Source organism: Fringilla coelebs, assembly GCF_963513975.1.
Source record: "Fringilla coelebs genome assembly, chromosome: 1".
Classification (NCBI taxonomy): domain Eukaryota; kingdom Metazoa; phylum Chordata; class Aves; order Passeriformes; family Fringillidae; genus Fringilla; species Fringilla coelebs.
Genome location: NC_140028.1, coordinates 118,568,406 through 118,590,800, shown reverse-complemented (window position 1 = coordinate 118,590,800; position 22,395 = coordinate 118,568,406). Strand labels below are relative to the sequence as shown.

At 40.2% G+C, this 22,395-nt stretch overlaps 1 protein-coding gene across 1 annotated transcript in view; it reads left to right on the top strand.

Annotated features, from left to right (window-relative positions):
- CHN2 (chimerin 2) overlaps positions 1-22,395 on the top strand; it is a 158,175-nt gene that overhangs the window by 76,577 nt on the left and 59,203 nt on the right. Inside the window, exons 4-6 of the mRNA XM_084204400.1 lie at positions 11,603-11,634; positions 14,671-14,784; positions 16,443-16,728. Of these exons, the coding sequence (XP_084060526.1) occupies positions 11,603-11,634; positions 14,671-14,784; positions 16,443-16,728 (432 nt within the window). The remainder of the gene's footprint in view (positions 1-11,602; positions 11,635-14,670; positions 14,785-16,442; positions 16,729-22,395) is intronic.

Sequence of the window (22,395 nt, the reverse complement as noted above, 5' to 3'; positions counted from 1 at the left end):
TTTATTCTACAGAAATGCTTATGAAAAAATTACATTCTCAGAAAATAACTCAAGCTTTCAACTTCTTTGTTTTATTCAAAATGAACATGTCAAATGATTCTTAATTTTAAGAAGTATTTCAGGAGTAGATTATTCAAAGTTAAAATATATTTTTAAGAAATTAAGGCTTTAACAAAGTAAAAGAATTAAGGAAGGATGGTGACATTACTTTGGACTATTTTTAGTTAAACAATAGGCACATTCAAAAAAAATTTTTGAAGAGGGAATGAATCTTACTCATGAGTTCTTGGGTTATTTGTGTAGGAATATTCATACCTGTGAATGGTATTCCCATTTTGTTCCAAGAAGTCCTTAATTGCTGATAGCAATTTTTGAGGCTGGTGAATTTGTCTGCATTAGACCTTCCACATTCCCTACAGTGCCTTGGCCAAGCCAGTGTCAGCAACACTGAGCAACTTGTCTAAATTTCCCTAGTGTAGACAAAGCCTTGGAGCCCTAACTTATATTATTGTGTAGAAAAATGTCAGTTAATTGCCTTCCTTGTCATTCTGAATTCCAAATAGGTTGTGTCAGAAGTGAGAGATTATTGTTTCTGCCTTTACAGCATAAAAATTAATGTTTCTTGACTAAAAATAAATATGATTACAAAAGGGAGACTGTTCTTTGGGAAAAAAAAAACAACCTTTTTCTTTTTGCTTAGGTCATTGTAAGAGATTAAAATAATGATGGCATATTAGAGTGTACTGCTGAGAGTCTTTAACCATCCAGAGGGTCAGAAACTGTTCTGACCCTCTGGGGATCCATTACCTAGATTTATCAAAACAAGTGTACAGATAGTGGCATTTCATGGAGCATAACTGTTGAAATGATCACTAGCAGGTCTCTAAAGCTGTTGTCATCTTGTGCATTACTAGCTGCAAATATACAGGATTATTGAACTTCTCCAAATCTGAATTGTTGCAAATTTGCTCAGTTCTCCCCAAAGTTTCTTCTGAAGCATGGGATTCAAGCTGAGAACAATGCAATTAGAGGAGAATCATTTAAAAAACAGCAATATTAAAAACACTGGTACTTGTACCAGTCCTTCTTTCAGATACAGCAATACTTTATATTTGTACATTAGGAAAAGTTTGTGATTAAGCAAGCTTGAGCAAGGTTGTTAAAATTCAGCCTTCCTAAGATGTTGAATAGTTTATCTGAGTGGATAATAAGTATTTAATCCTTGCAATAAGTCTTCCATGAATTCTCTTATTCTGCTCACTTATTGACCTTTACAAGCTGAATATTTCCTCTTTGCCTCTGCCCTCATCTTTCTAAGAACTATTTCTGTACTAGAGAGCTGTAATAGGGCATTGAAATTGGCCATAAAATTGGTGGTAAATAATGGGAGTAAATGGGAATTTTCATGGCACTTGTTCAAATCACTCTACTGCAAAAAGTCAGACACTGCCATGAGGTGTCTTTTACTGTCAGTCCTCAGAGCTTATCTGAGATAATTCAGAATATTATATTATCTTTCCCTTAGAAAGAAACCTCGGAACACACACAGTGGCACACCAAGAGACCCCATTAGCCAGCAATTAAGTGAAAATGAGCAGAATAGTGCTGAAAACTGTTTGTGTTAATGAAAATGTTTGTACATATAAGACTTAATGGAGCCTATATTTTCAAATTCTTATAATATTGCTGATGCTTTAATTGTGTGTTTATAATCCTCTTTATGATAGAAACAAAGAGGACACAGCAGTATTCTGTGGGCAAATGAAGCTAAAGAGCAATTTTGAATAGACAATGACAAAAGGAGGAAAGTTCTCCAGCTGAAACCCATAGCAAGGGAGTGGAAGCCTGGCTGCACTGGGGGTGGCTGAGAATAGTTGAAGGCCAGGAAGGGTGCTCAGTTTAACTGGTGCAGAGGGCCTGTGGAATGTCAAAATATATTGTATCCAGCATTCCTCTAAACTGGCTACCTGCAGGTATTTCTAAATAAATTTCTAAATAAAAATATTATTTTCCTGTAGTATCTCCATAGTGAATTTTGCCCCACAGAATGCCTGTGGTTTTGCAGCTGAAGGGAAAGAAAGAAGGGGGATGGAATACTGCTTGCCCAAAACTCCCTTGTATTCATCATATCAGAGAAATTTGCTGGTGCTTTTTCCAAGGCATTTTAGTGACTGACAGGAAATCTCATCTCTCCTAGAGTCCATGAGCAGTCTCTGTCTGCTGCAGTAGTGAGGTGGTGGAGCACTCAGACGAAGCCACATCATTCTCATTTTAACAGTCCATTGACTACTGAACAGAGAAGAAATCTTCCTAATTATTCTGCAGGCAGGATAGTAAATATTTCAGTAAAGTAGTTACAGCTAAACAAAACTAGAAGAGGTTTATCTGTTTCGCTTGACTTTCCTCAGTTTTGATTTACTAATGGTCTAGGTTATGATTTGCAAATCAGACTGGTGTTCATCTTCATCAGAGGAATACAGTATGAACCAGTCGGTGCATTCACTGATCACTGTGAAATGCAAAAGTTAAAACCATCTTTTTGGAAGACATGATGGCAAGCTCTGACTTGTTTGATGAGCACAAACTGTAGGTAGCTGTCTTTATGGACTGATGAACGTGCTAATTATCCCTCTGGGTTTGCTTGAAATTTTTGCAAAGTTTCATGCTCCCTTCCATCACTCCTTGGAAGTGTGTGATGTGTGTGTGTGTGTCTGTGATTTTTGCTGTTCTCCTAGATTTTTACTTCCTTTTACATATCCTTTTTACATATCACTCTTTTAAGCTGGTTCTTTTTATTTAGACATGGTGTTGAATATAAGAAGTTTTCAAGCCAAAATAAATGAAAGCCTCTTTCATATCTCAACCTAGATAAAGTTTATCAATAAGCCTACATGTAGATGAAAAAGCTATGCGCTTGTACAGGTTTACATACCTGTTCCAATTCAGGCCAGTATTCCTTGTGCCTGTAGAAGGGGGTCTTGCTGTCTCTGCTCTCTGACTTTGTGTCTGGTATCTTTTTTCAAATTTCAAGATGAGGAACTGTCCTGGTTTAACCCCAGCCAGCAGCCTAGACCCACGCAGCCACTCAGTCACTGCCCCACCAGTGGGATTGGGGAGGTAACCAGAATAATAAAAAGCAGAAAGCTCATGGGTTCAGATAAAGACAGCTTAATAGGGAAGGCAGAAGCTGCACACACAAGCAAAGCAAAATAAGGAATTAATTCATCACTTCCCATGGGCAGGCAGATGTTCAGCCATCCTCAGGAGAGCAGGGCTCCATCAGGTGTAACAGCTACTTGGGAAGACAAACACCATCACCCCAAATGTTTCCCCCTACCTCCTTCTTCTGCCCACTCTATGTACTGAGCATGATGTCCCATGGTCTGGAATATCCCTTTGGTCAGCTGGGATCATTTACCCAGCTGTGTTTCCTCCCAGGTTCCCGTGCACCCTAGCCCCTCACCAGCTTGGCAGAATGAAAAGCAGAAAAGGCCTTGGCTCTGTGTAAACCCTGCTCAGCAGAAAAAAAATTCTCTGTGTTATCAAATGTGTTTTCATCCCAAATCCAAAACTCAGCCTCATACCAGCCACTGTGAAGAAAACGAATTATATCCCAGTCAAAACCAGGAACGAAGAGTATTGAGCAACTGATGAATTTGTATTTCCTAATATGATTAAATATAGAAACTCTGCACATCTCTGTCTTCTTTCCTATACTTCCTGTACATGTATGTATACAGCTAAAGACAAGAATGATCAAATCAGCCAGTCACACACATCTTTTTGGAGCTGTGGGCTGTCATGGCATGCATCATAGGAATGTTTTAGTGCTTCACAGTTGTTGCAGAAGGATCCAGAGCATTGATGTGGCTTACTGCATTTATCTGCTGCTGCTGGGGATATTTTTCTTCCAGTTTAAATGACTCAACAGATCATTCTTTGAAAAAAGGGGCATAGTTTAAATGTCTTATTCAGATTTTTCCTCCTGCATTCAGGGTAACATCGATATTCCTTTTACATTTAATGATGCCCTTGCTGAGTGAATGGAAGCTGCACAACAAAATAGATGATTCCTGCTTTTGCTGTTGAAATTGTTTGAACCTGACCCTCTGTCCCCTGACTGTTTAGCAGCAGCCTTCTTGATTAAGATTTATGTCATTTTATTTTAGCTCATGTTCAGGGGACTGTTATTTTCTTTACTGCATGAGAAAATATTTGGATTTTCTTTTCCTATTCAATCTTGATGTTTTCTGTTTGAGTTGAGTATATATAGAAATATGTTATGGTTTAGTAGCAATAGAGATGTCCATGTTGGGAGAGATGATTGTTATCTTCTGGAGTTTATAGTGTTTTGTATGGTGTATTGATTATTGGCTGCTGGTCAGCTTGTTCAAGGTCACAGAAGGTCACTCAAACCTGAGTTAAAAATGCCATTAGAAAAGATGGCTTAAACCAGCTCTTTTGAAAATTTGGTACAAGCAAGTAAGTAAACAAATGGTTTAAATTATTTGAACATAATTTGTCTTTAAAAATGGTAGAAATATCCTTGACTGAGTGGAAATCATGAGTGCTACAGTAACAGTCACATCTGTGGAGCTTCCTGTGTTTCTTTCCTATGTGTTGTCCTTCTGCAAAAGAATCATTATGCATTTTGCCTTCCCTGTAGGTTGCAGCATGCCATCAGAGCAGAGATGTGCAGCTTTGAACAGCAGTTAATAAAAACATTCTTTGTGCTCTTCACTCTTGTCTTATATTATTTATATTCTTTCTAATGTGTGGATGTGGCGAAGAACACTCCTACCTTCTCCCTGGCACTGTAAAATTTTCCACAGAATTATTTTCTTAGAAGATACCAAACACAATTTGGCACTTCATTATGACGATGATGGATTTAAACTGGCTTCTGTTATTTAGTTAAGTGGTGACAAGTTTATCACTTGAAGGCTTGGATTTCTCCTCCAGAACAGTTCTCTTGGTGCCTTGCCTTCTTGATACTTCCTTCTCTCCTAAGAGCCCCACAGAGGTGAGCAGAATATTATTGTTGATTTAGATGTGATTTTTACAGCCTGTTCAAGTCTGCTCCTTGCTTCTCCACATCTCCTGGGAACAGTCCTGGCAGATGTGAGAAATAGGCTGGACTTTGCTATCTCAGGGCCAGAAGAAACTCAAGATGTTGTCATTCCTGGGTCAAGAAGATAGGCTTGCATATCCATTTCTTAAAGCCTTGAAAAAGGCTTCTTGAGGATTTCTTGACTGCCTCTGCTTGTTTAGTTAGTGTTTAATTATTTTTAGCATTTTTCTAAGTTCTGCCTTCTTTTTAGCAGTTTAAGCCTATTTCTTCTTGTCACATCTAGGCAACACAGAGACAATAAATTTCCAGAGGAAAGCAGCCTTCTGTGTACCTTTCTGCAACAGCCCCTCTCTGTCTTCTGTTCTTTAGGCCAGTCTTTCTTCATGTCTTTTCACAGTTGTTAAATTCTTGCTCACTCCGTTTGTTTGCTCCAGACCCTCTTGAGATGTGCTGTCAAACCCACAGTCAGTATTCCATCTAGAGACTTTCTGAGTGGACACCACAAGGAGAGGATTATTCTAAGGTGTCTTCTCAGCTGCATTCTTGGGTTTGTACCTCAGTATGACATCCTGGGTTTGGCAGTTTTTGCTACAGACTGCATCCAGTGATTCGAGTTCATTTATTGATCCGTAATGATGGCAGGATCCTTTTCTGCAGAGATCTGTCTAGTCATTGGCCCTCTGGTGTTTTGAATGGATTTGACATCTTGCTCCCAGCTACTTTCCTGGAGGCACTGTAATCCCTTGCTGTCTCTTGGCTAAATGTGCATCCTTCAAGTGGCCACAACGCTGGCATCTCCGTGGCTCTGTGTCTGACTGATAAAAGGAGATGCACACTTCCAAACCATTCCTGTCACCTTTCTCTCTGCACAGCTGCTGGCACATGGGCAGTGTGGGTGGGATGTGTTCTGAGTCCTTGGGCATTGCTGGTTTCTTTCTGAGGAATGCCTTTGCTCCTCCATCAGCACGCAATCAAAGTACAGGAGCGTACTCAGGAAGTTACACGTGACAATGACTGAGAATCTAAAGGGGGAAAAACATCTTTTCATCATGTAGGGGCACTGTGAGTTCCACAACTGGCCTGTCTTTGGCTGGGGACTAGAGATGTTGTGTTGCTGCTGTTCCTACTGACAAAATTAGCAATGGACTTTGTGGTGTGAAACATTTTACAAAACCCAGAGTTGTTTCTCTTTGAAAACACTGGTGCCAGAGAGCCTGATAAGGTAATAAAGAGAAAAGTAGTTAAAAGGTAAAAGAAAAAATGATAAATATTTCCCTTCCAAAAGAATGTTTTCTTAAATTGCTTAAGAATCATTGGTGTGAAATGATTTGTCCTATTTAGAGAGAATTTTAGACATGCTAATTGATAAGTATAATTTCTCCTTTAAAAAATGCAGAGGCAAAAAAAAAAAAAGGTTTTATAGGAGTGAAAAAATACAGCATAGTTTTCCTTCATTCCATTTAATAGGGGCTTGCAATTTTCCTTAATCCATTTTGGTTGTTGATTGTAGGTATAAAGTTTGCAGTGGGCTTATGATAAATCTGCCAAAAGCTGAACAATACAGACAATAAACTCCTTTTCTTTACAGTCTGTTTTTTACTGGGCTTGTCTTGAAAGCTTCTCTTCCAACCCTTCTATTTCTCTTTATGTCAAACTGAGCTGAAAAACATATTTATATCCAGTCAACCAGAGTTACTGAAAAATAATTAGGATTGTTCCAAACAGAAAATATATCAGATTAAACTTCCTTTGGGAAAATGCCTCACTGCCTGCGCTGAGTAAACACACCAACATTATTAACTCGAGGATCTTGTTTCCCTGTTCTTTCTGTATTTTGAAGAACAGAGAACCAGGCACAGCTGCCCACCTTATTGTTTCTTTCTGAAACAGTATTTATATTCTCATCATGGATGCATTAAGGTAGTGGCTGAAATGGGTCCACAGTGCACAATGCTACACTGTGCTGGCCCTTCTGACTTGGAGCATTGCTGTCCTAGGGGGATTTCTAAACTTTCTTTCCAGCATTTCTAGATTTCAGCTCTGGCCACTGGATAAGGAAATATGTCTTGTGCAATGAAGCTGAAGAGAAATCAAATTTTTCTGAAATTAGGGTTATTTTATTTCTGTGGTAGTTCTTAGGCAGAGAGAATTGTTCAGGGCATCTTGAACTCTTCAGTGCAGCGTGGCTCCGATGTCAGTGCTTGCAAAGAAAATCTGTCACGTTAGGGGATGCTCACCTCCTGCCTGCATGATTCCCAGTAGTTTTGTGATGAGTTATCTTGCAGAGTGGTGTGGGATTTTAATACAATAATCTGTACATTAGTGGGAATATGTCATGCTAGGCCTAAACCATCCTGGCCAGAAGAGGAGCCACAAATCCCAGTGCACTGAAATTCAGTAAACTTTGAAATTATGTAAACATAATATATTGAATTAGCTCAGATAGCTAGTTCATTTTAAGAAGGCTTATTTTCTTCTCAGTGTTGACATCAAATCCAAGTACAACCTTGAAGGACATGCTGTAGCATTGTAAAAAATTATGTAAAACTAGACTGTGAACAATTAAGGGTTTTTGGGGGGTGGGGAGAGGCAATCAGGTTTGGCAGGCTGGCAGTGAAGGCTGGAGTATGCAGAGTCTCTCAAACACGAGCTTCCAAAGGCTTTTGTAGAGCGCCAGGAGAGCTGTGCAGGGTTCATTTCTCTTTGAGCATGCATCAAGATTAGATGTCATTGAATGTTGCTGGCTTTGTAAGATTACTGGATTAGTAGTGATTTAGGTTGTTTCACCATACATCTTATTTCCTGATCAATGTGACATGAGTTTGAAACAATTTTGGCATTCACTGGTTTTTCACAATTTATACAACTATGAATTTCATTAATGATGTTCAGCATATTCCCCATGGCTTCTGGAACAACAGCCAGAAATGCCTACTCTGGAAGAACATTCTTGGTTTGAAATTGGCAATAATGCCTTTTTTCAAGCCAAAAAATTATCATCTCACTTTTGAATTGAAAGCTGCCACATACTTTTAGTGGAGAGGGAGAAACCATGTAATTTATCTTCTGTATGGGGGAAGTAAAAGCAAGCTGTGATGCTCTTCAAGGCAAAATATGTTTTCACTAGTGAAGAGCTGTAATTTGCCTTATGTAATTTTCCTCATTTTGTACTTTGTTTTTGTCTGTTAGCATAAGGATCCATAAATTACTCGAACCCTCTGATCTCTCCCCTTGCTCCCTGTCTAGGGAGTTAAGCATTAGAGCCGACTGGTTGCCTAGGAAAGGTGGCTCTTTTTTCAGCAAGAAAATTGTCAGGACTGTACTGAAAGTGACAGAAAGAACTAAGTGTTCTTCATGGGCATTATCTATGCAAAAAAACCCCTAAGTGTGTGTGTGTTCTCAGAATAGGGCTGATTGTTCTGGGCTCCTACCACCAGGAAATACTTCCTACCCTACCTGTGGCTTTTCTGCTCTTTCTGCTGCTGACAGTTCTTTCAGGTGGATCTGCTTGACTTTGTGTGTGCAAGCCCATTTATAACAGGAGAGCGAAAGCTAATCCCAACTGAATTTCAGTCACCTTTGCCTTCTGAGATATATAGAATTTCCCTTGAAGTTTTTACAGAGTCTGCAGTCGGCACAAAACAGACCTACTGGCTCCTTTGATATTTTTAAGCCTCTGCTTCATCAATTGTGCAGGCTTTTGGTTTATTTCCAAGTTCAGTCCGGCGTTCTGGTTTTGAAGTAGAGACCCTGATGTTATTTTTGATCTTTTATCTTGCTTTAACTTTGTTTCCTTGTGTTTGTTCCTAGTCATAAATTTGGTTAGGACAGAAATTATTATTTCAGGGCAAAGGTTGCAGAAAGCACAAAAGGGGATTTTTAGATTCTGAGGCACTAGGATGGTCTGACAGATCAGGAGGTTCATGTGAGGAAATACTTCAGTATCTTTCCTGTCTAAAGCCAAATACTGAAATTGTGGTGATTTTAGACATGTGAATGCTAAAAGATGTTTTGCAGTGAAGGTTTCTATTCTATGGAATAGGAGGAAGAAGAGAGAAGTAGAGAGACTTTGTCAGTAGAGCAAATCTTTTAGCTCATGAACAGCAGACAAAGAGGAAATCACATTATCCAGGGTGGTTCAGTCAGTTGCTAGTCAACTGATAAAAATTTCACAGAAAAGTTTGTATTTTTGCATTAATAGTGTGAGAAGGATGAAAAAAATGTGCCTCTCTTTGTTCAAGAAGCTATTTCCAGATTGCTTTTATACTTTATATATATATATTGTTACGTATATATACATATATGGGGGAACCTGTGCTTGAAGCTAATTTCAAAGTTCTGTCCAAGTAACTCTTTCATTTTTCTGAGGTAGATTGGAAGTGTTGGAGTTTATTCTGTACATAAATGCAATCAAGGTAAATCAGTTTTTTTAAATAGAAGCAGATTCTGACTACTAAATGAAAGTCATGCTTTCCTTCTTTTGTCTAAGTGTTTTATTTGGCAATTTTCAGTGTACTGAGTAGCCTTTGTTTCCATGAAATAGAAGACTGCATGTGGTGGTCTTACGTAACCCAGCTTCTGATACCAAATTTTTAATTGAGTTGCCAGCTAAATCTGTGCTTTCAAGGGTTATTAAGGTCTATAAGGACGACAGGAAGGCTGCACAGTTCCAAGATAATAAAGTCATATAGTGCTGTTGATGGTGAACATATGAAGAACCTCCTTTCAGAGGTAATATGCCTTTTGCTGATATTATTTTTTTACTTAAAAATAGAAAGTTAAATTGAATTAATGCACTTTCTTCTCCAAGTCCCCGTATATGCACATAGAAACACAGCGCCTGCACTTGGCAATTCCTTTGATTTCGCTCTCCCTTCAGTTCTGTGTATTCTTTTCTCTCTTATTCCTGCCCCTCAGAGCTCAGAAATGTTTGTACCAAGGTATTATTCCTGGGCAGGAGTTCCAAGGGTGTGATACCGCTATTGTTAACGCCGTGCTAGAAAAGAAACGCCGAGCAGGGAAAGAAGCACAGTAAGGACTTGATTGAACTCCCATAGGGCTTCCATTGAAGATTCTCATTATCTTGTACAGACTTTTGTTCATCTTGTGCTGTGTTGTAGCCCTAGTGACTGCAGGGTAGAAAGTCAGCTGCTTCTCTTCAGTGCTTGGCATGTAGAATCAAAAATGTGACAGTTATGCATTTGCTATTCAGGAAAAAAAAAATAAAAAGAACACCTTTGCCAATTTAAAGTTTTTATGAGTGAAATAATAAGAATTCATGAAAACAAGAGCAAGAGCACTACTTTCCAGTCAGAGAAATTGAGGGGAAATCACTAAATGGGTTTATGCTAAAGAACGAAACAGTCTTGAAACCGCAATTTGTCATACACGTGTTAGCATGTGTGAAGCAGTAATTCCACCCATTCTCCATCCTCACGGAGATATACAGAGCTCAGATAATCTTCTTCAACAATTTGGACACTTTATGTGTATCTTAGAGGAAGTTCTGTCCCTCTTGCTGATGAAAGCACAGCCTGAAGCTGCAGCCCGGCGAGATGGCACTATTGGTATGCTCTGTGCCTGGCGAGAGCGCGGCTCTCCCTGCAGACGCGTGGGTGCGGATGCGTTAATGATGCCCCGGCGTTAATGACGCCCCGGCGTTAATGATGCCCAGGCGTTAATGATCCCTGCCCGGGCCGCGCTAATTGGGGCGCCCCGGGAGCGGCCCCGCGCCAAGGCTGGGCCGGCGGCGCCCCCTGCCGGCCGCGCCGCGGAGCCGCCGGGAAGGGCCCCGGGAATGGCCCCGGGAAGGGCCCCAGGAAGGCCCCCAGGAGGGGCACCGGGAATGGCCCCGGGAGCCGGGACTCGCCGTGCCCCGCCTGCCCAGAGCTCCTGGGGGCCAACGTGGCATCCCTGAGATTTGGTTCAAAGGTCTCTGAAATGATTGGCAGTCTTCCCGGCCGCTTCCAGTGGACTTTGGGTCAGGCCCACAAAAGCTTGAGACTTCACAGAATTTAGGACTAGGTCTAAATACATAAACCCCTGGTTTTTCCAAGGATTTTAAACATTTTGTTTTGAGTCAGTTGCCATATAAAGGCAAAAAACGTATATAAATGTCTACAATATAGTATATATACATTTTGCACGTGTATTATAAATAATGGCTATACAAATGTATACAAAATGTATATAAGAAAAATACATTATAAATACTAGATTGGCAAAACTGCAGTAAAATATTCTTCGTCTGTTTGGTCAGATTTCATACAATTATGTGTAGTTCTATTTTTTGACCACTGATACATGTTTTCCCTCCCAGAAATATATCAATAAAACCACCTCTTCTGTTTTCATTTTTGTGAAATGTGTAGTGTTCTGTGTAGTCGTGTTCCAGTCACAGTTTTGAGTCTGCAGAATATCGTAGCTTAGATGGCTGCAGTAGTCCTCCTTATTAATCAAGAGTAATTTATTTTTATGTAGTTTATTTAGAATTATGTTTTTAATAATTTTTTTCTTTCTTTCAAAATTTAGGTGGAGAACAGACCAAAGTATTATGGAAGAGAGTAAGTGTTTTCCTCTTTTAAGTGTCTTTTTGGTATATCCAAAAGTTGTTACACTAGAACTAAAAAAAAAAAAAAAAGCACAATAGAGGTCTTATAAAATATTTTATTTTACCTTTAACTGGGGGCCAAATACAGTGAAAGCCTAATAGTGTTACAGTCCATTGCTGCTGGTCACAATCCTTAGATTATGCGGTTGTGTGAGCCTGGATGTTCATTTTACTTCTCTCAGGAGAGTTTTGAGAAAAAAAATGTTGTCTAGGGTATTCCTTCCTTTTATTTGAGTAGTTGTTTAAACCTGCTAGTGGTTCTTCACTGGCCTGGGAAGGGGAGAAGCAGCTTATCTCTCTCACTGCCTTTTTGTGTATGTTCCTATCCTTTCACCACCCTGCTGAGTTGTGGAAGTATGTGTTTGCTGCTGCTTGTGTGACTGCCGTTCTCCCTGCTAAAGTTACAAGGTCCAAAATGCCCAAAGAAGAGCAGTATTCTTCTTTGAAGAAAAATACCAAACCACCAGAGTATGATTCCTTTGGGCTCAGAAGTCTCATTGCCAATAACAACTGGGAAGGGGCTGTGTTGTGCATTAGCATGGAGACCTAGGCAGGTGGAGGGGAAAGGCACAGCCACTGCAGCAGCCACCCAGCCTTGGCATTTGGCCTTTACTGGAGTGAAATGCTGACACCCCAGCCCTTATCACTAGCTGAATTACTTGGATCCCATGTTCTACTTTTTATTCCATCCCATTCCATCTATGCTTAATGTTCCTTTTCTACCACCAGAAACCTAAAGAACCAGTAGCTTTGCCCCTAATTACTGAAGTTTCATTTTATAAATATTACCTTTGCCAATGAGGAATTCAGATCTAGCCACTACAGAGCTGAAGAGAGCAGCTACTTGAGTTACACATCACACTTCCTACAGCAGGGCTTGTAAAACCCTTGCTGCAGTCCCTTATCCAGGGACGTGCCTGGGTTTGTGGGGCAGCAGGGCTGGCAGCAACTGTAAGATGTCATCTTGGTTAACCAGGCAAGATCACCCTAGTTATTATCATTCAGAAAGGAGATTTCAGAAGTACTGAGGAAGTCCTAGAAAAGCAGCTGACTCAGTACTCAGAAGTACTTGGAAAGAGAAACAGCAATTTCTAGGGAAAGAAACTGAAAAAGCCATCATTACACGACTGTATAAACCTGAGATGTGGCTGCATTTCAGGCAGTGCCCATATTTCTGGTCCCTCTCTGTCCTGTACTCCTCCATCCTTGTCTCAAAGGCTATGGGAGAAGAGAAAGGTGCTGCCAGGGACAGCAGTGGTGGAGTGAAGGGATTCGGCTCCTGCCACGGGAGGTCACCTCAGTGGTGCCCAAGAAGGGGACATGCACAGTACCTTTTGGAAGTTCATTGCCAGAGGCAGCTGCAGAGGCCAAAAGCACCAAGATCTAAAAGAGTTTACCAGTGAGATTCTCAAGTATGTGAAGGGTAAGCTCACAAGTGATCAGACACGATCGTGTCTAAAGCAGTGATGGATAGACAGGGATGAGAAGTGAAAGAAATATGTCACTGCTTCCTGCACCCTTTCTGTAAGCATTTCTTCTCAGCTGCTGTCAGAAGCAGGCATTAGTTCAGGGGATCTTGTACCACATACAAGCTCTTTTCATGCTCTTATAAAAATGTGCTAAAAATATCCATAAGAAAGCCCAGATTACCCAGTGCTTACCACTCATGGTTAAAGAAATTTCACAGGTGCCCCAAGTATCACATCCAAGTGATTTCTTAAATTGATCACAGATATTTTGTCCTAATATCTAACTTAATTTCTGCTGTATTTTGTGGGGAATACCTCATGCTTATTATTTTTTACTAAAATTATGAATTGCCTTGAGTTTACTGGTTAAAATCATGTTTCAGTTATGTCGTTTAGAGGATGTTTTCCCCCATCTGTACAGAGAGAAAAGATTAATCAATTCACATTACCTTTAACATAAAGTCACACTGGAAAGGTCATCTAAACCTAATATTTTCAACATGTATTAGTTGTGAAAAGACAGCATAAAGAGAACGGAACAATTGCATTTACATCCAACGTGTTCTTCTTCTCTTTCACTGCCAAGCCAGAGGCAGTGTTAGGAATGTGCCACTTCATATGTATTGTCAGAAAAGAGAAAATGCTGAAGGCCAGTACATTTTAGTGCCTTTTTTTAGACAGCAGCAAAAATAGAAACTTTCAAAACCTCCGAAGAGGCCCTCAGAGACTTATCAGCTAGCAAAGTGTGCGTAGGAGTTAAGACTCAAACTGCTGTCAAGACTGAATTTGTACTTGTGGAGAGATCACTGCTAAATATTGGTTTTCATAAGGTTAATTGTGCATCCTAGGCCCTCTTTCTTTCTTAAAATAGCAATGACAAAAGAATCAGAGAAGTATTGCTTTTTTCCAGCACTGAATGAGGAGCTCCTTGACATGAAGAAAACAATGTTTTTCTCAAGACTTCTCTGTACCTTCTTCTACTTTAATATATGCAGAATAGAATTTTGAATAATTGTTTCCATTTTTGTCTCTGTTTTCCTTACAAATTTGAGGAAGCAATATAATATTAAAATGAAGCACATTGATTATCAGAAGACCTATGATTTTAATTATACTTAAATATTTATGTATATAAATACCTACCTTTAAATAACTACATATTAAAATGCAATAATTTTTTTAAATGCCGTTTTGCCTACTTTTCAATTCTGTTGTAAGGCTACTAGAAAGGAAACAAGGAGGAGGGGCATAGACTGGTAAAAGAGAAAAGTTGTGAAAAGACCGGGTATTTACAGTAAATAATCTTTGGGTGCAGCTGAGTTTATCCTGACTGAAAGTGTAATTTTTGTGTCTGTGCTGAATCTGTCCAGGCCAGGTGACCATCCTGCTCCTTGCATGCTGCCCTGATGGCTTAGACCAGGGTGCTTGAGAGTGCTGAAGTTTTCAAATCTTCTCTGGGGTGGAGAAGGGTGTTTTTCTGGTTGGATTATTCTGTAAGTCACTGAAATATCTCCCCTCAGGTTCCACGGGATCATTTCTCGGGAGCAAGCAGATGAAATACTCGCTGGTGTAGAAGGAGCGTATATTCTCAGAGAAAGCCAGCGGCAACCCGGCTGCTACACCCTTGCTCTCAGGTAAATGCTGGTTTAACAGAGGCTTACAGTTCCAGTGTAAATGTGCTTCATGGAGGGGACCATATCGGTCCCTTTTTCAGGCAAGTCTGTCTCCACCATTACCCAATCCACTGTGGGACACCAGAGTGCTTTGACACCCCCTTCTCAGCAGTTTGACCATCACCGTACTGCACAACCCAGTCTCTCCTTCAGCACCTGGCTAGGAAGTCCTTTTTCAAAAGCAGTGCCCATTTTCAGATTTTTTTTAACCTAGAGTTAAGTTTTGTAAAGATGGATCTTCTCCTTCAAGTCTATAAAAGATGTGAGTGAATACAGAGTAGGAATGCATCCCAGTAGAGGACACAGCCAAGTTGTCCTTGGAGCTCAGTGTTGTGTACAAACATCAATAACTATCTGTGATAATAACCCCAAATAAAGCTGGAAAATCATGACATCGAGAAGCTGAAAACTGGCAGTTTTCTTCCCCAGTAGGAGCTCAAGTTTTTTGTAGGACTACATTGTGAAACATGGGATGCTGCTGCTCGCAGTAGGAGTCTGCTATTCAACTGAACAAAAAATGCAGGGGGAGCCCAAGCTCCAAACTCACTGCCCCTCACAGGTGCCTTTCCTGGCTTAGCTGTGTCATTCAAAATCTGCCCACCCAGGTCATGAAAGACAATGTACTAGCAAGAGAAGCAAGAGAACAAGATATTCAGTTGGGTTTTGATGAAACAAACTCCTTGGCAATATTTTGCAGTTTTTATAGCATTATTACTCCTGTGAGATATACACAAACTACAAGTCTGCATTTTTACCCTTCTGCTAGTAAGACACAAAGAAAAATCCTTTGAGGAGTTAGCCCAAGTAGCTGTGATACAGTGCTGAAATCATGCTTAGAATTTGTATTGATGTGCAGATGGTAAAGCTGGAAAAGCTGGTGAGTCATGCCAAATAAAAAGCGGTGTAAATTAAAACCAATTTGTGTCAGCTGAAAAAGAACAAACACGGTTTTTTAGGGTTTTGGAGGAGATTTCAAAATGAAGAGTAAAAAAATAATAAAGGATAAGAATTATGGCAAAATGCCTGTTGTTTTGATGAAACAACATGTTTTCTAACTCCATCTAGATAATTATTCGTAGAATCAAAAACTGAATTTAATTATAAATTGGGATTTTATATGAAAAATCTGGGTGAAAAATAAAAGGCTTAAACCACGTGATTTGAAGTCCCAACAGAATTTGCAGACATGCAGTTTTGATGCAAAGTAAGGAACATTTAACACAATAGTGTATCTTTGAATGCTTTAATCAATGACGGGATTCCAACCTCAGTGTCACAAACTGAGTGTGCTACTACAGCACTTGGATTATTAAAACACTTTAAAAATCCCAATAGGTTACACCTGCTGTAAGAAGGGCTAGAGTTTTCCCATATAACTTTGGGTATTTAATTGGGCCTGGAATTAGGAGCTTGGTCTCCCTGGCTTCCTGACAGAGCCTGATTCACACCCTTAGGATTTTGATTACTTGGTAGATGTCCATCTCTTTGTTGACTGTAAATATGCCCATATGTGGTTAAGCACCTGCTTTCTGCACCTCAAAAATGCTTCACAATGGAAGAGCTTTCAGCAAGTCTGAATTCTCTCTTTCTTCTCTCCCTGTTTTTTCTGGTGTTTGCAGATTTGGTAATCAGACCTTAAACTACAGGTTGTTCTACGATGGGAAGCACTTTGTTGGGGAGAAGAGATTTGAATCAATCCATGATCTGGTTACAGATGGCTTGATAACATTGTACATAGAAACAAAGGCTTCTGAGTATATTTCCAAAATGACCACAAACCCCATATATGAGCACATTGGATATGCCACTTTGCTTAGAGAAAAAGTGTCCCGGAGGCTGAGCAGAACAAAAAATGAATCAAGAAAAGCAAGTGTAACGAGTGAAGAAAATACTCCAGTTGAAAAGGTAAGTATTCAGTTTAAAATTTTCGTAATTAATACCAGCCTTTCTATCAAACCTGAGAAGAAAAGTTTTGCCAGAGGACCTGTTTCTATTTTCCTGTACTTTAATAAGTATTGCTGTCCCACTGCAAAGTTAATATGACCTTGGGTCCCAACTAGTATTTGACTGGAGCTTATGATAAAAACTTTCAGCTAAGTACCAAATGTAAATGTTTTCACCATGTAAATACATGGGTATATACCATTTACCTTAGGAGCTGCATCCCAATTGGTCACAGGTTATATTTGTCCATGTATATACTCAAGCATTTTCCACATCAGGGTTATGAATCCGGTTCCCACCGACCCTTCACCACAGCTCAAGTTTGTATCTTTCTTTACATGGTTCAAGCTCCTCTTCTCTGACAAGCCTTTGGTGGATGGGTCTCAAATTGGGATACTGTGTGTTTTCTTTCTTTCTCACGGATCTGAAATTGGGATGTTGTCTGTTTGCCTCCATTTCTTCTCGCTCTTCTCATTTGAAGTGCGCTTTGCTTGATCTCCTTCTCTTATGCGCTCGTATCCCAAAGTGTTGTATGGACTAGGACTTGCATGATGATAAACTGAGAATTTTGTGCAGTTAGCAGCCATCTGAATATGTAAAATTAGAAATTATTTTACATATGAGAAACAGCCTTGTAAGCAGTGACATGTGGATATTTTCATTTCCCAGGTGGTATGGCAGCAAGAGCTGTCAAACAAAACTTTGGTTTTGAGTCTGGTCCTTGAGCTGAATTGACTTACTGACATTTGTTAAGCATACTTCTGCAGAGTGACTGTTGATTTTAGTGTTCAGTGTTCTGGCCAGCTAGAACTAGAGCCAGTTTTTACTTGGAAAGCAGGGAGTGAATTTCCTGTCATATAGTCATGGCGAGTATGAAAGAGATCAGCTTTTTTATATGTATCCTCGTGTCTTTAGGGCTTCTCTAGCAGGATCATCTGTTGGGTTCACATATCTGCATTGGCTGATTATTTACTGGTTTGGATTTCTCAGTAATAATAATTGCTTGAGTAACTGACCTGACATGTAAGCCTATACATCCTCTATAACAAATCAATTCCATTGACAATGACATTTTTTAGGGAAGGCATACTGATGCAGGGAAGGCTTTTGGAGAAGGGCTCAACAACAAGTTCTCCATTCATGTTCTATTTCAAAATATATCCACTGGTGATGGTAGTTTTTGGTTCAATTGAATGGTCAAGAGGAGTAGATGCCATTGAGACATCCAGTGCTCGTTCAGTTGATTCCTTTGATTGGACACTGGGTGATTTTGAATGCAGTAACAGGCATAAAAAAGGAAAATTTTACTTTATTTGAGGCAAAATAAGAAGTAGACACAGTGCACTGTGACAGGTTTTTTGGTGTAGGTGTTTCTGTGCAAATAAGGGAATGGTCCAGAGGGTGTTCTGGAACTGGGTCATTACTGGGATGATTGTAAATAATATTGCATAAATGTAGTGTAATGAAGGAATCATGGAAATTGAAAACCATGCTACATTCTCTAGGAAATTAGAAGAATTTGATCTGTACAAGGAAAAATACAGTTTCAAAATTGTGTTTAGTTTTACTTAAAGTTTTTGCAGTTTAGGAGCAAGACTACTCTTATTCTCAAAGTGCTCTCAAAGGCTTCAGAGGGGTTTGCTCTAGTACCAAATATCCCATAACAGATTATGTTTTCGGTTGTGCTTGTGGTTGGATGCCATCCTTCCAGTTGGCCAGCTTTAAGTAGGCATTGCAAAAAACCTTTTAGACCAACAGAAGGCAAACCATTGCTGAAGGGACCCCTGGCCTCTCTCCTTCACCACTACCTTTTTACTGACGTGGTTTTGTGCAGCTACACAATAGGTGACACTAGCAAACAACTCCAGATTAAAACTGACTCAGCCAGAAGGAAAAAATAAGTGAATTTTCTGCCACATCTGCTACCTGATCCACTTCATATGAATGGAAATGCAGCACAAGACCCTTCCCTGATAACAGCTCAAAAAACTATTCTATTGACTTAATGTGAGACAAGCGCTGCATCCTTAGTTCCAAGCACCTGTGCTTAAAAATGTTTGGAGTTGATGGAATGCACTGGCAATAGTGAAAACACACCTCTGGACCTCATTAATGATTGTGTTAGGTCCTCTTTTGTATTGCTGCTGAATGAAATTTATGTGTTTAGAGGATTATTTGTCTCTGAGGTGGTTCTAATGTGAAAGGCAGGTCCTTGCCCTACAAGGTCTTGTGCTCATCCTGCTGTACTTGCAGGCAGGAGCAGCCTGCAAGGCTGGGCTCTGTGGCTGTGCTGTCATGTAAAAATAGCTGGCTTCAGCTAAGCAACTACACTGTTGGCAACCCTCTCTGCCTTCCTCCCACAGAGGGGAAAAGCAGAAGGAGGAATAGCAGCTGTTTCTAACATATTTTACTTGCCAGGAGGAGTAGGAGCAATCACAGCTATAAGAGGACGAGGGGATCTGCTCAGGCTGAAGACCTGGTGTAGCAGCTGAAGCCTTGATATTGATGATTAGGGCTCCCAGTGGGCTTCTCTACCAGTACTAGTAGTTTTCCATCATCTCATGAAAATCCGTGTGAGAAAAAGGATTACATCAACTAAAATATTATCAACTTGAAAAAAAAAGCTCACAAAAGTCTGTATGATGAAGTCTACCATGGCTGCTTTTGATTCAAATGCTCATGGGGGAAGTCATGAGAGGTTTGGTAGCAGAGTCTCATCGGTCATCTTCATTTTGTTACTCACAGTAGCCTCAGATAAACTGGGTTTTGGAATAAACTTGTGAATTATCAAGTCGTTGTCAGTACTAACAAATGGGGATAAACAGGATAAAAAGAATTTCATGCTTGTTTTAAAATAAACCTTAGAAGTCCTCTAAAATAGAAGAATATTATGGGAGAGTGGTAGTTCAGTGAGAGTTCAGATGTTTTGCTTGAGGCTGATATGTGTTGTAAGCATTTTAAACGAAGTCCATGATTTGCCCACAAATCACAACCTTCACCCACTTCAGTAGCTCCAGTAAATTTCAGAACCCTAGAAATGAGATAATGAATATTCAGTGTGAAGTTTCTCTGCAAAGTAAATTCTTTGCTGATTGTGTGAAAAATCATTCATGTTTTTTTCCTCTGGCCAGCTGAACAGGCAAAATATTAAAAAAATAAGATTATTGGGCAGTTTTATTTGAAAATGCTGCCTAGAGTGTTTTGAATGATCCAGAAATTATGGGAGGGAAGCCATACACACAGGACAGAAACTTCCATTATTTCTTAAGAGGAGGATGGGAATTCAGAGCTCCGAGGTTAAGCACCAGCACTCTCTTCTAAGAAATCAGGCTCTTTACCAGCGAGATTTTGTTTCATACTGAAACTAATTCCAGAGTGTGAAAGTGCAGCTGAAGGCATTCATCTCCTCGTGGGTTTGTTAGCGCCGTCCAGGGAGCCTGTCTGTTCTGTCACCTCCCAGAAGACGGCGGGGGTCACTCCGTGTCACTCCAGTGCCACCCTTTCCCTGGGCTGGGTGGGCACAGGGGGGCCACCACGGCACAGGCTGGCAGGAGGAGCCAGCACTCGGATGAGATGCCTTGGTACTGCCTGGGGTACTTGTCTGTTCCCATAATGATAATTTCTTTGAGGTTGTAATTAGTGGAGTCGTGCCCGTTCCAGAAGGGGATGTGATAATTGGGCTGGATGAAGCTGTTGTTGTTCGTGCTTTTTTTATCCAGCGTTTTTTATATCGGGCCTAAGAAAATATTTATGCTCTAAGATACTTAATGCTGGTGCTTCATCCAAAAGTTGTTTCTGTCTGATTTTGAAGAGGTGCTTGATTTGTAGACACAAATTCCAAATTTTTGCCTGAATAGTTTAACAGATCTTTAATCTGAAAGGAGCCACAATGATTTTTAAGAATGAAGTCTTGTGGGTGAACAGCATGCTGCAGATTCTCTCTTAGCAGGGTAGGCAGCTGTCATTTTAACAGGATCCAGGTCCAACAAGGATTTTGGACAGAATTTTTCGTGCCAAGAAAACTTGATGGTCACATGTTGTCTGTTTAGAGTTGTAATTTAAGCTTAGGAAAGTTGTGATCACCTGCTTTATGTTTGCTCTGCTTATGGAATGCTGTACTTGGGGCAAATGAACACATACCAGAGGATGTAGGGCAGATAAGTACCTGGTACTGGTGCAGCCTGTAATTAATTACCAGTAGTTCAAGTTAATGGTGAATGTAGGAGAAGTGTAATCTGCTATAAGCAATTAATCTTCACATATAGGAGTGAAAAAAATTGCAGTAATCTGTCAGTAAAATATGTAGTTCTGAAACATTTATTGCTATTGCGTTTTCCTGCAAATGCTGCCCCTACTGAGTCAGCAGTCTTTGTGCCACAGACAGGGAGAAAATAATACCCATTTCTAATCCTACCTCAGCAAGTGTTATTTGGAAAACAGATTTGAAGAATTGGAATGTGGGAAGTAAATACAAGCTGTAGTTTCATGAATGCTCTGATCAGGTAAAAGTTGTCCCAGTTGCTGATGGAAAAGCCATCCTGATTCCCTGCTCTTGCACTTTGAATCCCATTGCTGTGACCTGCCATGTGCACTACTGCAACCACCCCGTGCCTGGGTGAGACCTGGTTGCTGTGACACAGTATACCCTGTGTCAGACAAAGGCTGTGCCCCACAACTTATTTTTCTTTGCTGTGCTGCTCTGATGAGAAGAGCAGGCTGGAGTTAAAGAAAAGTCTTGGCAGCATCCGAGCTTAAAGTGTTTGCAAAAAGAATGATCTTAATCTATCTGAAAGAGGACAAACTGTTGTAAGTGCAGTAAAGATTAAAGAAGACTTTTTCCAGTGCCAGGTCTCTGCTTACTTGGGTCCTGGCAAAGCTCCCATCAACTTCTCTCCTGGTTGGATCTGGCTCAATCACTTCAAACACACCGGTTGTACATGAAATATGAGTTTGCTTGGAGCCTGGGCTGCACTGCTTGTTCTCTCTCTGGCTGCAAGCACATGCCAGAAGCAGCATGAGGCATTTAGCAGTGATGGTCTGTACAGAACAGGGCAGAGTTTGAGCTGAACCAAGAGCGAGCTGTTCGCACTTAACAGCGGGACAGTGCAGAAAACTCCGTGTTGCTGTTTGACACGGCAACCTCTCTGTATCTGTTTTGGTGGAACTCATCACTAGACATTGAAGTGCAAATGACAGAGCCCACAGTTAATATTGCAGCTAGAACTAAAGAGCTGAAATGATTAGCATGTTATGAAGTCTGGGAGGCTGTAGATTTCCGTGGCAGAAAATACCACACAAGTAATAGACAGATAAGAAAACTATTCCTACTAAGGCAAAGGTGACAGAAAAGGAAGAATAACTTTGCTAGAAGTTGATATTACTGTCCTCATTAGTCATGCTGCTCACACACAGCTTCCCATAGAAGAAAATGCAAGACTTCCAGGAAGGACTATTTTCCAACATCCCTTAACTGGAGATGTAATCTGGTTATGGAACTAAATTTTTAAGGGCACTGCTGTTTTTCTTACATCAAAATTGTACAAGAGGCAGTCAATTTTAAGACAACCTATGATTTGGTTCAATTTTTGTAGGTATTTGACACGTTTCAATTGTTATTCACACCACGTC